Source organism: Marmota monax, unplaced genomic scaffold (assembly GCF_021218885.2).
Source record: "Marmota monax isolate L192 unplaced genomic scaffold, Marmota_monax_Labrador192_F-V1.1 WCK01_AAM20220418_F8-fsc00070, whole genome shotgun sequence".
NCBI lineage: Eukaryota > Metazoa > Chordata > Mammalia > Rodentia > Sciuridae > Marmota > Marmota monax.
In genome coordinates this window covers 7,702,018-7,718,497 of record NW_026692116.1, presented here as the reverse complement: position 1 = coordinate 7,718,497, position 16,480 = coordinate 7,702,018, and the positions used below count along the sequence as shown (strand labels likewise).

The following is a 16,480-nucleotide window of genomic DNA, read 5'->3' as shown; positions in this document are numbered from 1 at the left end:
AGTGGAATCAAAGTTGGCTGCTTTGGAAGACAGTATGCTGGTTTCTCACAAAACTAGATATATTCTTACCATATGATTATATTCCTTGGTGTTTACCCAAAGGAGTTAAGAATTGATGTATACTTGAAAACCTTCACGTGGATGTTTGCAGCATCTTTATTTGTAGTTGCCAAAATTTGGAAGTAGACAGATATCCTTTGGATAGTGAACTGATAAACTGTAGTGCAACATAGGATATCTTTTAGTGCTAAAAACAAGTATGCTATGAAGCTGTGAAGTGAACAGGCTGAGAGCCTTTAATTCACATTAGTAAGTAGACTGGGTCAATCTGCAAAAGCTACAACTTATGATTGCCACTACATGGCATTCTTAGAAAGGGAAAAAGATGGAGAAATTTGAAAGATCAGTGGTTGCCAGGGGGTGAGCAAGGGGTACAGTATGAATAGATGAAACCCAGGATTTTTAGGGAATTCAAAATTTGTTGTGTGATAATATAATAGTGGATGCATATCATGCATTTATCCAAACCCATTGAGTAGGCGGGATATAACCTGTGGACTGTGGGTAATGATGATTTATCAATGTAAGTTCATCAGGTGTAATGATTGTACCCTCTCATGAGGTATGCATGTATAGGGGGTAGGGGCAGGAGATATATGATAGATCTCTGTACCTTCACTTCATTTTAATTTTGCTGTGAATGTAAAAGTGTTCCCCCAAAATAAAGCTACATATGTGACAACCTCTAGTACTAGATGTCTACTAGTGTGTGTGTATATATATATATATATATAGTATACTACTAATATATATATATATATATATATATATATATATATATATATATATATGGAGAGAGAGAGAGAGAGAGAGAGAGAAGAGTTATGGTCATCTGTGTGTGTTACTATGTATTCTCCTTGGTAGTATCATATATGCAATGTTGACTGCAGCAAGTACTATAGTCTTCATAGGCATGAAGCAGAGAGTTAAAAAATAATACCAGCAGCCTATCCTTCCTTCTGTAGACATTGATCACATGTACACAAAGTAATAGGCAATGTTGAACCAAATGATAAGAAACCAAATGTGAACAAAAATTAAGATTCTCCCATTGAGTGGAATAAGGGAATATATGGAACAAATAAACACCTATCTATGCAAAACACTGTGACAAGAACGGAGTAGAGGGAGACGTGCCACACTAGGATACCCAGTGGATTAAAGACTCTGTCTACAAGATTATTGAGAGTGGTATGGTATAAGTTAGCTATGAGTTAGACCTGGAAGAGTGGATAGGAGACATACTGTAGGTATGGTAGGGTGGTACAAGAAGGACCGGAATGGGGTAAAGAATGGAAGCCTTAAAGTACACATGGTAGGAAGTATCTGTAGGGGGTTCAGTTTGAAGTGTCAAGATAAGGGGCAGAATGATGACTTGAGGTCAGATGATGAAGGTCCATCGCTGGGCTATCTTTAGTCCTTGTGGTTAGGAGACAGTGTCTTCTTTCAGGATCTCAGTTACTAATTCTTACCTCTGATTTATGATTTCCTAGGCATATCCATCTGCCTGTGCTTAAATGCTATTCACATATCTACTGTGAAATGACCCATTGGTTAAGAACATATGAATGAGGTCAGCCTCTAAGAATCGGCATAATAAAAATTGGCATATATTGAATAAAATTCACCATCTTTAAAAGTAAATCCATGTTTTCTGTAAATGTATGATTAAAAAGCACAAAAATAATTATTCAAAGCCAAAGTATTATACTCAGTTAATTCAAGTTTTATTTGTATTCTTATTAGCATACAACTGTGAACAGTTATTTTAAATCTTGAAATATATTTTTCTTCCCTGTCTGTAAAAGGGAGCTAATAATTTCTCTGCTGAGTTGTTCTAAAGATTGGAAAGAATGTGAAATGCTACCTGCAGTGCTTAGCACATGTAAGTTGTGTTCGTTCTTACTGCTGTATTTACTGAAAGAAGCATCAGCTAGCTTTTGTTGCATAACAAACAAACAAAAAACAAGTTTAGGAATGAAACAACTATTAATTTAATTCACAGTAATAATTTGCTTAACTGGGCTCAGTCACAAGGATCTTCTGGTCTCAGGTTGTCTTGCTGCATGTATAATCAAGTCCTAGGCAGGTTGGAACTGGGACTGGATGACTCATCTCTGTGCCACGTGGTCTCCCAGTAGCCTTGGTGAGTTTGTTTGCATGGCTAAGTGGGATTTAAAGAGAATAAGCAGATGAGTCCCAAATCTCTTGAAGCCTTGATTTGGCACTGGCATACATCAATTCTGTCACGTTCTATTGGTTAAAACAACTCACAAAGGCAGCCCAACCCAAGGGTTGGGTAAATAAACTGCTTCTTGGTGACAGTAGCTGGAAAAGGGCTTGGGTACAGGGAGCAAACTCCGCTTTTCAACTTACCACAAGAGGTTTGGGGATGCAAGATCTGCTAGAATCTGTAATGTAAATTGAAAGGATAGGAAATCAATATGGCATAGTCATGATATAGTAGAGAAGAACTAGGAATCAAAAGATATGAGCTTAATCCCTGCCTCTGCCATTGATTAATTTGACCCTTGTAAAGTAACTTAAATTATCTATGCCTCATTATCCTTAGTAAAGGGGTCTCTAATTCATGGTTATTGTGGGAAATTCTTAGTAACAGGGTTCCTAATTCATGGTTATTGTGGGAAATAAAGGAGATAATGTATATGAAAATGTGTATTCAAGCACAAATATAGCAACAACTATAGTGAGTTATTATTCTTTGATATAAATTAAACTATATATTATATGAGATTCTCAAACCCCTTACCTTGCACTCCTGTCTGTCCTTTCATCTTTGTAATGTAGAAAAAGAATTATATTTAGATATTGAAATTTGTAATAAAAGTGTTCACTGCTTGCAATCCCTTCTCAGCTACCTAATTTAGTACTCCTTTGAGGTCAAGAATTTTTTAAGTCCCAACTACAGACAAGGTATGTTACTAGATGTTAGAGGTGTATAGATATAAACCCCCACCCCATCCCAGAACCAAAGTCATCTTTTAAAAAATATGTAAACAAAATTAAACATAACAAATAGTATAACAGAGAAATACAGAGGATACCAAAGAATCTCAGAAAAGAAGTCCTAAAACAGTCAGGGGGCTGGATCCCTTTTCCTTCCTTCTTTCTTTCTTTTTTCTTTTTTGCTAATCAATTTCAAATAGAAGATAGCCATAGGTGATTTCAGAATCATTTGTGTCACTTATGTATGTTTGGTGTCTTCCCTGATTCACACAGGTAAGCATAATCATCCTTGCCTTTTTGTGATCACTATGCTATGGTTAGTGTGAGTGTAATTATTCTTGTATCCAGTTTATGTGTGTCTCCTTTATTATACATATGCTCCTACAGTGCAGAAACCATTCCCTATTATTCAGACCAAAGGAATAGATACTTGGTCAAGAGAATGCAGAATGCATATTACATTCCAGAAGCAAAGTCATTCATTGTGGTCAGAGTAAACTTTGCATTGTGGTCTTGCATAGCCTATTAAAGAGACATATTTTATTAGGAAATTGAATTGGAAGCACATTGTGATTAGAGTCTACTTGTCTCTTTAGGAGGATCTGGTAGATTGCATAAGTGAATTCAGAGATGGGACCGCCCATAAGGAAGTTTTTGTTGTAATCAAGATGAGCAATGGTGAAAAGCTAAACTGAGACAGTTGTGGTAGAGAGTCAAAAACATTTGCAAGAGATATTTGGGAAGTAGATTAGAGCCTTACTGCTCCAACTGGTTTGCATGTTAACATCACCTAGAGATTCTTGAAAAACTCTGAGGCAAATTTATTCAGAATCTTTGGGATTATTTTTTAACTATGTAATTTAAATGCTCAATCAAGTTTGAGAACCAATGGACTGGAGAATACTTAGTAAATAATTGGATATGGATGATAAGACAGAGATAAATATAGGAAATATCCTTCCATTTTTCTCATCTGGAACAAAAAGGTGGTGCTTAGATGTATTTAGGGTAGAACAAATTCAGAGTGGAGAAATTTAAGTTTGTTTTTTGAGAAATTGAATTTAGGAACTAGAAGTTAGTTGGATATGCAGTTCTTGTACTTGGGAGAAAGAAGCAGATCACACAGTTTATGAATTTTCTGCATGTGCTTAGTATTGGAAATCATTCTGAGTCTGATACATAAGGATTGTGTATAAAGTAAAATGAACAGGGAACCATGTGCAGACCCTGGGGGACATCAACAGGTAAGAGATGAACAGAGGAGGGAAAAGGTACAAACACACACACACACACACACACACACACACAAGAGAGTCAGGAAAGTGGTATCTATATCTCCAAGGCTCTGGAGGGTTTCGGGAAACTGGAGGTACTTACCAGTCTTAAGAGCTGAAGAGAATTCCAGTAAAGATTCAGGCTGAAAAACATTTAATATATTTGATGAGGTTTCTGGTAACCTTGTGGAGATCAATTCCTAAGCACAGAGAAGACAGAAACAAGATAAATATATATTAAGGAGTGATCAAAAGGGGTGGAAAAAGCAGCAGCTCCTGTTATTCCTGGAGGGTCTGCAGTGGCTCTTTTTTTCTGTCTTGGAAAACATCTCTGATCTTTTGTAAAAAAATATGTATATATTGTTTAACTTTGAATATAACTTTTCTGTTAGAAATATTTATATGCACAACTCATTGGTGGGCCCCCAAATAAGCCAAAGGTGATAAATTTCAAAATAATTTAACAAGACAACATGTAAGGATAGTACTCTCATTAATGGCCACTAAATAACAATGAACAAATAAAATTTGAAAATCTTGAGTTTCATTTTAAATGTCCTACACTCAATGTGTACCATTCAGGAAAATTGTACCAATCTCACTTTCATTATGTTTGAACTGAGGCATAAAGTACATTTAAAATTTGAATGTTTTACAGTTAATTAATATTTAATAAACATATTTTCTTAGTTTAAATGTCTTTGAAAGTCACATGTCCCTTGCTGTTTTTCATCCTCAATATAATCCCAATAGTGTTGGGGATGATTTTTTAAAATTGTTTGACAAAACCTAACTCTGCTACTTGTAATTTACAGTTGTTCACCTTTGTCACTTTGCATTTTTTTCCCTACTAAAAAATTTAAGTTGTCTTGAAGCTGAATTGTTGACTGGATTTCCAATGTAGTTCACAGCACAGTTACAGAATACCAAAGCAGTGCTGACAACGTGCATTTTGAAGCATAGACTTTCAGTCAGCAGGAAGTTGACAAGAGAGTCTGCCCATAACCAACTAGAAGTTGTATGTTGTTTTTTACCTTAATTTCTAATGTCAATTCCCTTGAAATTAAGTTTGAGAAACTCCTTAATAAAATCTCTTTATTTATTCATAATGAAATAGAATTATCAAAATTTTTAAAAATAACCATTAATTTTGATTCTTTAACATAAAATTTTTAAAGAATGAGAGTGGAGCCATGTGTTCCTTTTTAATTGCAGAGTAAGCATCCATCTATATTTGTTTAATTAATCTTTTTGTTTATTAATCTTCACAGTATTTTTTAGGGAGAAAACATGCAAAATTTTATCTATTGTATCTGATATTTCATGGAAATTAAGTGTTTACACAAGAGTATACATTTCCTTAACTTATGTTCATTAGTCAAAATGAAAATCAAAGCTGGAAAATTCCAATTTAAAAACAGTACCTATGAAGCACAATTTAGTTTAAGAATGGCTTTTCATGAAACAAATCAAATTTTACTAATTTTTCAAAAAGAAGCATGGTAAGATGGATCTCAACTCTAAGATAATCTATACAACCTACATGGTTATGTTTAACTATATAATCTCTTCCAGTTTTGCAAATCATCTTATACTTTCATTTTTACTAATTAATCTTGGTTTCCCAAAATATTAATACTGAGGAATATATCTGTCTTTTTGGCCCAGTAATCATATCATAATCTGCAAATTTGCTTTTTCCATTTTCTAAGATGACTATTTATTACTTTAATTTCTCCCTCATAATTCTAAACCTTTGTCCTTAATTCTCTTTACTCTCAGTAGCAGACCTTACCTCATACTTTATAAAAAATTTTAAATACCAGGAAGAATGATTTCACCTTTCTCACAACAAATCTATAAATCTGACTGTATCTATACCTACTTTTTGGTTGTTTGTTTCTTTCTCTCTCCACTCCTCCATCCCACCCTGTTAAATTGGCAACAATGCCTCAGCCCCTCTCAAAGGTTCTTTCTCCATTTGTCTCTGTATTCATCACCACGTGCCTTCTCAGTGCTTTCTTACAGGTTATTTTCTACAGCACAAACACATGCTTAAATATGGCCCATTAAAAATCAAACAAGAAACCCTCTCCTTATATCTCTCATACCTTCTGCTGCTTCCTCATTTTTCTTTTAGCTATACCACCAAAACCTTTAGAGAGAGATGTTCATCACATCTCTCTACTTTTTCATATTCTGTTCATTCAACCCAATCAAGTCTGACTTTTATCCTGGCTGCCTTGATGGAAACTCTCTTGTCAAGGTTACCAGTGGTTTATTCATTGTCACAACCAGAGTGGGCTCCTTTACACAAATTCACAGAAGGATTCATGACAGTTGGTTGCTCTTTCTTTTTGGAACACTGCCTTTTCTTGGCAGGAAACCACACTGCCTTGTGGCTACAGGTCAGTCCCTTGCCCCTTTGTATTTATCTATCGTATTTTCTTTACTTTTGAAATCACCTAGCCACTTGACTTTAAATTCCATTACATGTTTAAGGGTCTTTAATTTATACCTTTATCCTTAACCTCTTCAGTGAATTCTAGACTCATGCATCAGTGGCACAATTGATGTCTTCACTAATAGGTTGCTTACTGGATATTTTTTTAAGTAATATATGAAAACTGAACCTCTCTATTCCCCCCGCCCCCACTGTTTTCTTTACCAGGCTTTTTCATCTGCGCTAAAGTTCAGAACTTCAAACCAGTAATTTAAGGATCATACTTAATGTCTCCTTTTCTCTATGCCCGACTGCATCTGACCATTCACCAGTCCTGGTGGTTCTAGCTCAGAACTATCCATGTCATGCATCTCGTGGATGTTATGCAAGCCACATTATTTCACCTAAGTGAAGTCCTTGCTTTCACCGTTAACACCCTTATTTCATCCCTATAAAAGGGTCAGAAGCACCTTGGTGAAGTATAAGATAGTTTTATCACACCTCTGTAAGCCTTTCAGTGCCCATTACACCTATAGTAAAACCTAAACTCCCACAGTGTTGACAGTTCCCAGGGAGATGACTATTGCTGCTTCTGTCATTTTCCTGGATACTATTCTCATCCTGTCAAGAAATTCCTACCACAAAGGCCTTCTGTTATTCCTATCTCAGTGTCTTTGTGCATGATGTTACCTCCACCTACCAGCTTCCGTTCAATTCCCCATTCCATTTTTCCAGTGGGCAGTGCCTTCTCATCTCAGTCCTCAACTCAAAAGCCCTTTACTGACCATCCCTCTAATATGGCTGTGTGCATCCCAGTTGTCACAATCCACACAATTTTCCTCAGTTTCCCGAACTAGGGCAAGTGAGAAGATAAGAAATAAGACAAACACACACAAATACAGAAAAGCAGGGCTCAGTGGATCATCAGAGCTCCCGATAGGAGGATGCTGGCTGGCCACAAGGATGCTCCACACGTTATTATATAGTTTTAAACATCAAAAGGATTTATTGTAAGAAAGCTTCTTCAAGATAAACTAAAGTGAGGTTGTGAGGAAAGCAGCCCAATTGGGGCTTATCAGCTTGCACTGGTCTTTCTTCCACCCATGGGCAGCAGCTTTTGAACCTGAGGCTATTTGAACCAATAAGTTCTGTGAGACACAGAACTCTCTTTGAGGGCATCCAGCAACTGAGCATTCTCTAATGGACGAGATACCACTGCAAGTTTTCAGGAAGGCTTCGCCTCTGCTTTGAGAAGGTTCAAATAAACCTGTGATTCATTCACCCCTCCATAACAGGAATATTGACTGAGAAATGGCCCTGTTAATATTTTATGTTTCCTTGTTATGACTGTTTCCCTCCCTAAAATGTAAGCTGCAGGAGAACAAGGACTTTTCTGTTTGATTTATCATTTTTGGGTTAGAATGATTACTGGCACAAGTAGGATATTCAAGGAATATTGGTTGAATGTTGAATGAACAAAGACTTTAAGTCAACATCTTTAAGTTGTTCTGTGTGTCATTTAGTGCCTACCATAGTAGGTAGGTGCTCAACTGACATTGTTTGGATCTCCCACAAGACTGAATATCATAAGACATAGGGTGAGGGCAAACAAAGTTCAAAACTATGTACCATTTGGCTTTTCTTCATCACCTGGTTTAATAATGTTTTAAAATAAGAGCCACAAAAATGGAGCACTGGAAATGGCATAAATTAAGTGAAATATTGATATAAGGAAAGGTTACTTTGATTTAAGAATATGTTTCATTGGGTATTCATTTCTTGTAATATTGCATGATATTTCACAATATAAAATATCCATCAGTTCTCTTTTTACATAGGAAAAAAATAACCTGTCTTCTCCTGCTTGATTAAAAACTGAGCACAGCAAAACACTGAAGGACTTTCTGATCATCAAAAAAAGATTAAATTATGTTTGGTGTCCTTTTACTGTTAATATATTTTAGCCTGACTTTTTGAGAAAATTCCAATCTCTTTTAATATAAGGTCAAAAAATTTTTGGTCATTTTGATTCTTCTAAAACAGAATACCACTGTAACTTTCAAGCCATTCTTTGATTTTTTTTTAAAGATAAAGACATTTAGAAAGCTTAGACTGATTATCATCTCTTAAATGATGTATAAAGTTTATTTTTCCTTTAAATTAACTTGAATGTGAAAAAGTTGCTTAGGGAGTTATTTCAAAAGTGACAATTTTTGATTTACATTTAGTAATTGTTAAGACTTGAACTTTTCAAAGACCAAAATAATGTTTATTAATTATCATGTGCAGACTCATTTTCAGGAGAACTGTCCTTACATGCAACTATATTGTGGATCTGGCCCCTTCTTGAATCTCTACTTTGCTCTGTCTGTGCCCCCTCCCCCAGCCAAGTGTAGCTACTTTTAGGAAGGTGGTTAAGTGAGCAGCCAGAGGTCACATGCAGCTCTGAATACACTTCATTCTACTTTAGGGACCAATAAGAAAAAGAACATTTATTTTTCCAGAAGGATTTTAAAGGGAGCAGAATAAGCAGTCACTGTGATTAGCCCACCCTGGGATTCTCTCCCAGGTTATGGGTAAAAAGTTAGAATCTATTTTCAGAAGACAGGAAAAGGAGAATAAGGCATATTAATACCTGCCTTGGCTGAATATAATGTATGCCTCCCGCCTGCGGCCAATCCTTCCCCAGTAAGAGGCCCCTTAAAATCTCCATAGAGCTTTCGCATCCCAGGCATTTGATGCTGTCAATGTCCAGACGATTCTCTGGATGATATTTATTTCTCTTCTTCATCAAACCCAGCCATTAGCTCCTTGTGATTCTAAGCAACCTATAGGGCAGATGATGATTTTAACCAACCCTGGCATAATCAATATAAATTTGAAGCAAATACAGCTTTACCAAAATTAAAATTGTCATTTAGAAAGAAGAACGATGTTAGTCCCTAGTTGGGAGCATGTATCATATCCTGCTGTCAGTGACGGTAAACCTTGTTTCCCTGGAAGTGGAGCTCTGTGCTCAGCCCATCTGCCTAGCTGGATGTTACCCACTGGAAGAATCTTCCTTCCTTATTGTCCTCCCTGGCACCCTGAGAGGGTACTGGAGAAGAAGATGCACATAGTATGACTGTGGTGACTGAGTGCCCACTTCATGTTTATGTGGGAATGTAAATTTGATGATAATTTTGTTACGTTTAGAGAGGTTTTTTGTGTGTTCATGTTGTGATGGTGGATGTTTGTGCTATCTTTGTTTTTAATTTTGTTTTATTTTGAGCAATAAAACTGTCTATTGCATATCAATTTTACCACTGGAGAACTTGTGTCTAATAACTAAAAATATATATATATTTTTAAGTCTGTGTTTTTATATGCAACTCTGCCCTTCAAGTTCTAGCAACAAGCCCCAGGGCTCTGCTCATTCTCTAAATCTGTATGGCTTTTTTTGTTTTGTTTTGTTTTTTATTTACCCTCTGTCTTGAGGCCACTGAAGATAATAGGAATCTGTCACCTAAGCACAGTCTTCATTCTACTTGATTTTTTTTCTTTTAAATGGTTGCTTAATTATTTCTTTTCCTTCTCCTTTTTTTCTTCCATGAAAGGGAGGTATTAGGACTGGTCCTAGAAGACTCGTGTCCCTTTTCCAGCTGAAGAGTGGCAGAGAGCTTTCTGAGCTCTCAGATCATTTGGAAGCAGCAGAAAGAACATCTCTCACTGAGGTTGCATAATCATGCTGGCAACCCTTCTCTGCCTGCAAATGAAGCCTAGGATATGACTCTTCGTTTTCTTTTAGCCCCATGAGAAAAAGCCATGGAGAAAATGTTCTCAGGTTTTTATCCAAATTTTCAAAAGCAGCAGCCTCTACTAAACACACACACAAAAAAATGAAACCTAAAAGTCAACCAACAATCATCAGTCATGCTGAATATTCCTCTTCTATTCATTGTCTTCTTTTACTTACCTCTCTTTTTTCTCTCTCTATAGAATGTATCCAAATCAGCTGTTTCTCTTGGCTTTAGTATTTAGTCATTGTTCTACATTTATCTGCTTGATGTCTTGTAATTTTCTCATTCCAGTCAGCCATAAGATCCCCCATTCTTCCTTCTCCATTGCTCCCTATAGTAGACCAATCTTGTGTATATTGGCACTAGATCCCTTTTCCATCATAAGACCAATGCCTGCTCCAGAATGATTATTCTTCACTCTAGTTCATATAATAATTTGCCAGAAGTTTTCCCCAATTATTTATTTTTCCTTTAACTTATAATATTCATTTCTGCTTAATCTTCTTAAAAGGGAAAGCTGATAAATCAACCCCATGCTCCTAAACCTTTAGTGATTTCATGTGTGAACTTTTCTGTTAGTGCTTTCTATGTGCCAAAGTCCATGCTAGTTACTGCAGATAAAGTGATGAGCAATGCAGAGCAGTCCCAGCCCCTGGGAGATGTCTACAGTCTATCAGGAGGAAAATTGAACCCACTGTTGAAGACAGGCTCTCCCCAGTGGTTTTCAGAACTCTCTCCAAAATGATCACAACTTTCTATTCTTCTCTTGATGAAGACATTCATGGGACCTTTACAACATATCTTTGTGGGGTTTTTTTCTACTCACAGATTAAAAAGTTGTATGTGGCAAGAACTCAGTGGCTTTTAGTGCAATCTGTCATTGGACTCTGACTTCAAGCTTGGCATAAACTTTTGGCATCTCAAGTTCATCATCTTTAAATGATAATGATAAAAAAAATTGAGTGCTTATATCAAAAGCAGAGACTCTTGTCTGCTCCTTAGTTTAGATGTCTTTATGTGAAAAATTGGAAGAATGAGACTGCCAATGATTAAATAAGTTAACAAAGTGAAACCCCTTAAAACAATGCCTAGTCACCATAAATGCTAGTCTTAGCAATTTCTATTATTACTTTTCCAAGTAGGTTGTTCTAGTTATCTAGTTATCAAGAAACAGTTCCTTGCCCAAGACTACACAGTAAAGTTCTTGCTGGACATTCTGATTTCAGAGCAGGAGCTAGTCACTACTACCCTACATACTCTCCATAACAGGGTTATAGGAAGACTCTACTTAAATAATCAACATTTAATAAAATTTATAATGACAACACACTGTGAACATGTGAGGTATTATTATCCATAATATAATAAGCTATGATTAAAAGAGATATTGATTTCTTTTCTGTCCCAAAGCTTGAAATCTTTTAGATGTACCAGTAATTTTATTAACAAACATTTCTATGAAATTATAGGATTTAGACAGTCCTTTCACAAAAATAAATTTATGTAATCCCATTGCACTTGAGAATGGCAAAGCCAGTATTATTAACTCCATTTTAGAAATGAGAAAGCTGAGGATGGCAATAGTTAAGTAAGTTGTCCAAGTGTTCAAAGATAGCAAATGAGGATGTCTCTGACACACATCTGAACCTCCAAATGCTGTTTGTGCCTTACTGTAACACCCTGCTATTTCTAATGGTTTATTTTTCAACATATGAAAATCTAATTTTATAATATAGCTTACCCTTAAAAATGTATTTATGTGTACTAGTCAGCCTTCTGTTTTTATAACAAAATATCTAAGATAAACACTTAAAAGGGGGAAAAATTTGTTTGGGCTCATGGTTTCAGAAGTTTTGGTCCATGGTTGGTTGGCTCTGTCTCTTTGGATTAGTGGTGAGACTAAACATGGTGGAGAGCTTGTAATGAAGCAAAGTTGCTCACATCATGGCAGTTGGGAAGCTGGGACAGAGGAAAGGGTAGGGTTTCCAATTTTTCCTTCAAGTAACCTAACTTCCTCCCACAAGGTCTACCATTTCCCAGAGTGCATCAGCTGGGGACCAAACCTTCAGTACTTGAGCTTTTGGGGGACATTGGAGATCTAAATCAAAACAATATGCAAATATTAATATATATTTGTGTTACAGTAGCATAACTTTTATTACTTGAACTTATATTCTTTCCTTTTTTCTTTTAAAGATCGTGATTGCTAGCATCATGTGCAGTTACAACAAAAACGACTGGGTGGAACTCTCCAAAAAGGCTGAGGTAATGGTTTCTTTAGCATATATTTATTTTATTTCTTCTCTCCTATTTTTATTAGCTTTAAATAAAAAGCTGCCATGAAAAATAATACAGTAGAATTGAAATTGAATTGAAAATGTAACTTAAAACATTTCTATGATAATTTGTTTACCCTATGTTTTCATTAAAATGATGGAAATGTAAATTTAAAAGGAATCTATTCTATAAAAGCGGCCCCTTGGATTTCACACACTACCTAAAAATCCTTTATTCTCTGAATCCATACACTCTCTATTTGCATATTAAGCAAACTGTATATTATGATGGATGCCATGATAAAATTTAATTCTACCTTCGAGAGTCTAACTTGATCTTACCTTGCCTTTAGGCAAACTAGTTTGACAGTAGGAGAAGAAATTTTGAATATAAAACTCCTGAATATTTAAAATATAAAAGGTTCATTTAATACTGTTCTCGTTTGAATACAGACATGCATAAAGTGGTAGGACAGAATGCTCCTGAATGAAACACTAGTCAGCGGGTTTTCCATAATATAAATCGAATCTTGCACAAATGCAAACAACTAACCATGTGCCTCAAATTTGTATTTCAAGTAGAAAAATACATACTTAAAATTATATACTTATGTCCATCATGCTGTCAGAGAACCTGGTCTAGACATTCTTAGCTGGAGTTTTTTGCAAATATCTCAGTAATACAGAGGACTAATAAGACATTTGAAATAATTGACCGTGCTTTATAAAATATTATAAAACTCTCTATAGTCTTAAAAATGTTGATTGTACATTTTATGTGGATATTTTAAAGCTGCGAGAGGAAAAATTACTTCTGGGGCTCAGGGGGGTGAAATTAAACATGATCAGTAATTGGCTTCGTGATCTTCTGTGCCGGGTCCATTTTATACATGTATTTACCTAATTGACCATGAAATCTTCCACAGAGCCCGTGGTTGGCATGAGCTTTGCCAATTTTAAGCTGACTATGATGAATGACTTTATCACATTGTATGCCTCTCTGCTTTTCTGTAAGAATAAAATACTTTAAAAAATTGTTTTCTTCAGTAATGAACATTAATTTTTAAATGGGTGAATTTACTTATAAAAAGTGAAAAGCCTTTAATTATAAACATGTTAGTTAATGAAATGATATTTTCACATTCTATATCTTTCTTTAGTTAGTTTTATTTAATATCATATTCTAAGGTCTCTAGAGCAAAAACTAGAGAGAGAAAAAAAAGAGGAGGAAAAGAATGGAGATAAAGGGAGGGAAAGAGCATACTTTCTGTTCAGTCAAAACAGTCTAGTAAATGCTTTTCAGAATTGCAATCTACATATCAAGAAAGTCAGTCTGTACATGATGTCAATTTAAAAAAAAAAACAAAAAAAAAACTTTCCTATAATCTAGCCCAGGGGGCTTCACATGCAGGATACATCCTCAGGCCTTCCCATCCCCTTGGAAGAGAGCATTAGCATCATGATTCCATCACAGCTTATGCAGTAGGCAACCAATTATATTTTATAGTCAGTATTTTGTTTTGTTTTTTATGAATACATCCTTCAAAGCAGATTAAAATATATTTTCTTACAATGGAAGAGCCCACGTTAAAAAAAAAAATTCAAGCCAAAGTTACTTTACTACCTAGCTTATACACTTCTTTGAGAACAACAGAACATAAGAAGTAAGATGCCATACCAACACACTAGCATGCCAACGGCTTTAAGTTTGGCACATGACTTGATGTGATGTGTACACTTTAAGTTCATGAAGTCCTACTCCTGATGGTAGATTAATTTTTGAATTATATAATAGTGAGTTGAGGAAACCTTATCAACTTTTTACTACTGTATCTAAAACCAGAAAAGATTCATGTGTCATAGCAGAACACATGCAGCTATATGAAATCATGAGATAATGAGGCCTGAGAAACTCTGTTAGAATTAAAATTTGGTTTACTATTTTTGGCTTGTTTCACAAGCCCAATAGGTTATTTTACTATTCCAAGTAGACATATAAGATCACATGGGTAATTTTTAAAAAATGCATCCAAGTACATTTTTAAAACATTAATTTCAACTAAATGCTGTTTGTAAAAGTTAATGTATGCCCAGTCCATATTCTTTATCATATTCATGCTCCTGAGAAGGATTGGTTTCCTACTAGCAATGACACCATGCTATGCCCAGCCTTCCTCTTGTATGTGTTTGTAATGTCCTCTCCTACCTTCCTCAGCCTGGTTTGAATAGCTGTATATTTTGAGCTCCATGAAAAAGGACCAGCATCAGGAAAGTTTTACCAGGTTGGTGAAACTTTTGGTGAAATCAGTAGCATGGTTAGGCTCTCCTCAATTTTCTTGGTCCAGGCATCTGGTCACAGACTTTTCTACTTTTCTGTGCATTGATAGCTTATCCCAATTTCATGCAGAAGAAGATTGATGAAGCACATATGATGTGAAAATTTCCTCAGCACACAAACAAAACTAAATAAGAGATACCCTTTGCATTGTGGATGTATTCACAGTTTAGAGCCATTACTGGACGTTATCATATTAGATCTGAAATAGACCTTGAATGCATGTTGATAGATTTTGAGTCCATTTCTTTTTTACTGTGTATTAGCCTAGAAAATAGCTGAGTCACAATTAATGAGAGAAAACTTTACTAAAGAATATAAAACCAGAGCACTAAGAGTGAGGGAAAAAGAAAAATGAGACAGAGGTGAAAGGAAAGCAAGTACAGAATGATACATTATAGACCCTGCCAGAATGTCACAAGGAAATAGAGCCGATTGGGTAATTATGTGGGACAGAGAGTGCCATGCAGAATCATCCTGCCTCAGAGCAGCGTAAAGAGAAAGAGTGAGGAGGTACTTACTGGCTCCTTCCTGTCTCCTGCCTCTCAATGATCTTATTTCACACCACAGAGCCTTACTTTCTTCTGCACTTTCAGCTGTGTGCTCTGCCCATTTAGGCTGCTGCTAGGGAAGCCAGAACCCACACCACGTGGGGCGATGCTTCATCTAAACCCAGAACTGCAGAGAAAAGTCAGATCTTCATGATCAGGCAGGGCACTGGTGCTCCTGGAGCTTCTATTTAGCCAAGAACAATAGACGCTGTGATAAAGCCCAGCTCTCATCTTGAGGGAGACTGTGAAAGCTAACAGAGGAGATGTGGGGATAGCAACAGGGAATGGGGCTTCCTTGGGTGGCAAGTAAGGCCACCAAATTTGGGAAGCTTATAAATTGAGTGTGGCCCAACATGCATCACTACCACATTAAACCAAGTTCATCTATAATAATTTCTTTAATCTTACTCTCAATCAATCCAAAATCTTCTCATGTCTTCTAAGTTCAAAACATATAACATGACCTATAAATCCTGCACAGCTGATCCCTACATATCTGCCCAAATTCACTTTGGGTTTATTCTTTCTGTCTTGGTTCCTGTTGCCTTCATTTACTCTTCTAACATACTACCAACCAAGAGCCTTTTTTTGTACCCAATGGCCTGGAATGTTCTCTCTTCCTCAGCCCTGAACCCTGTGGGGTAGGTAGGTTAAACCTCCCTGTCCTACACTTTCTGAGATCCTGTTCTGAGTCCAGTGTACCATAAATTTAATGAAGTTTCACTTTCAGGGCTCTTCCTTACACAGGCTACTTCCAAACTCCACACCTAATTTTGTGTTTATACTTTTTCATTT

At 36.0% G+C, this 16,480-nt stretch overlaps 1 protein-coding gene and 1 long non-coding RNA gene across 2 annotated transcripts in view; one reads left to right on the top strand and one right to left on the bottom strand.

Moving 5' to 3' along the window:
• The window catches only part of Dpyd (dihydropyrimidine dehydrogenase), an 822,495-nt gene that overhangs the window by 511,083 nt on the left and 294,932 nt on the right, over positions 1-16,480 (top strand). Inside the window, exon 15 of the mRNA XM_046462335.2 lies at positions 12,720-12,788. Within this exon, the coding sequence (XP_046318291.1) occupies positions 12,720-12,788 (69 nt within the window). The remainder of the gene's footprint in view (positions 1-12,719; positions 12,789-16,480) is intronic.
• LOC131424922 (uncharacterized) lies at positions 1,777-4,504 on the bottom strand. The gene is made up of 3 exons (XR_009228571.1): positions 4,405-4,504; positions 2,437-2,471; positions 1,777-2,224 (listed from the first exon to the last, which is right to left on the bottom strand). It is a non-coding gene; the product is annotated as an uncharacterized LOC131424922 (long non-coding RNA).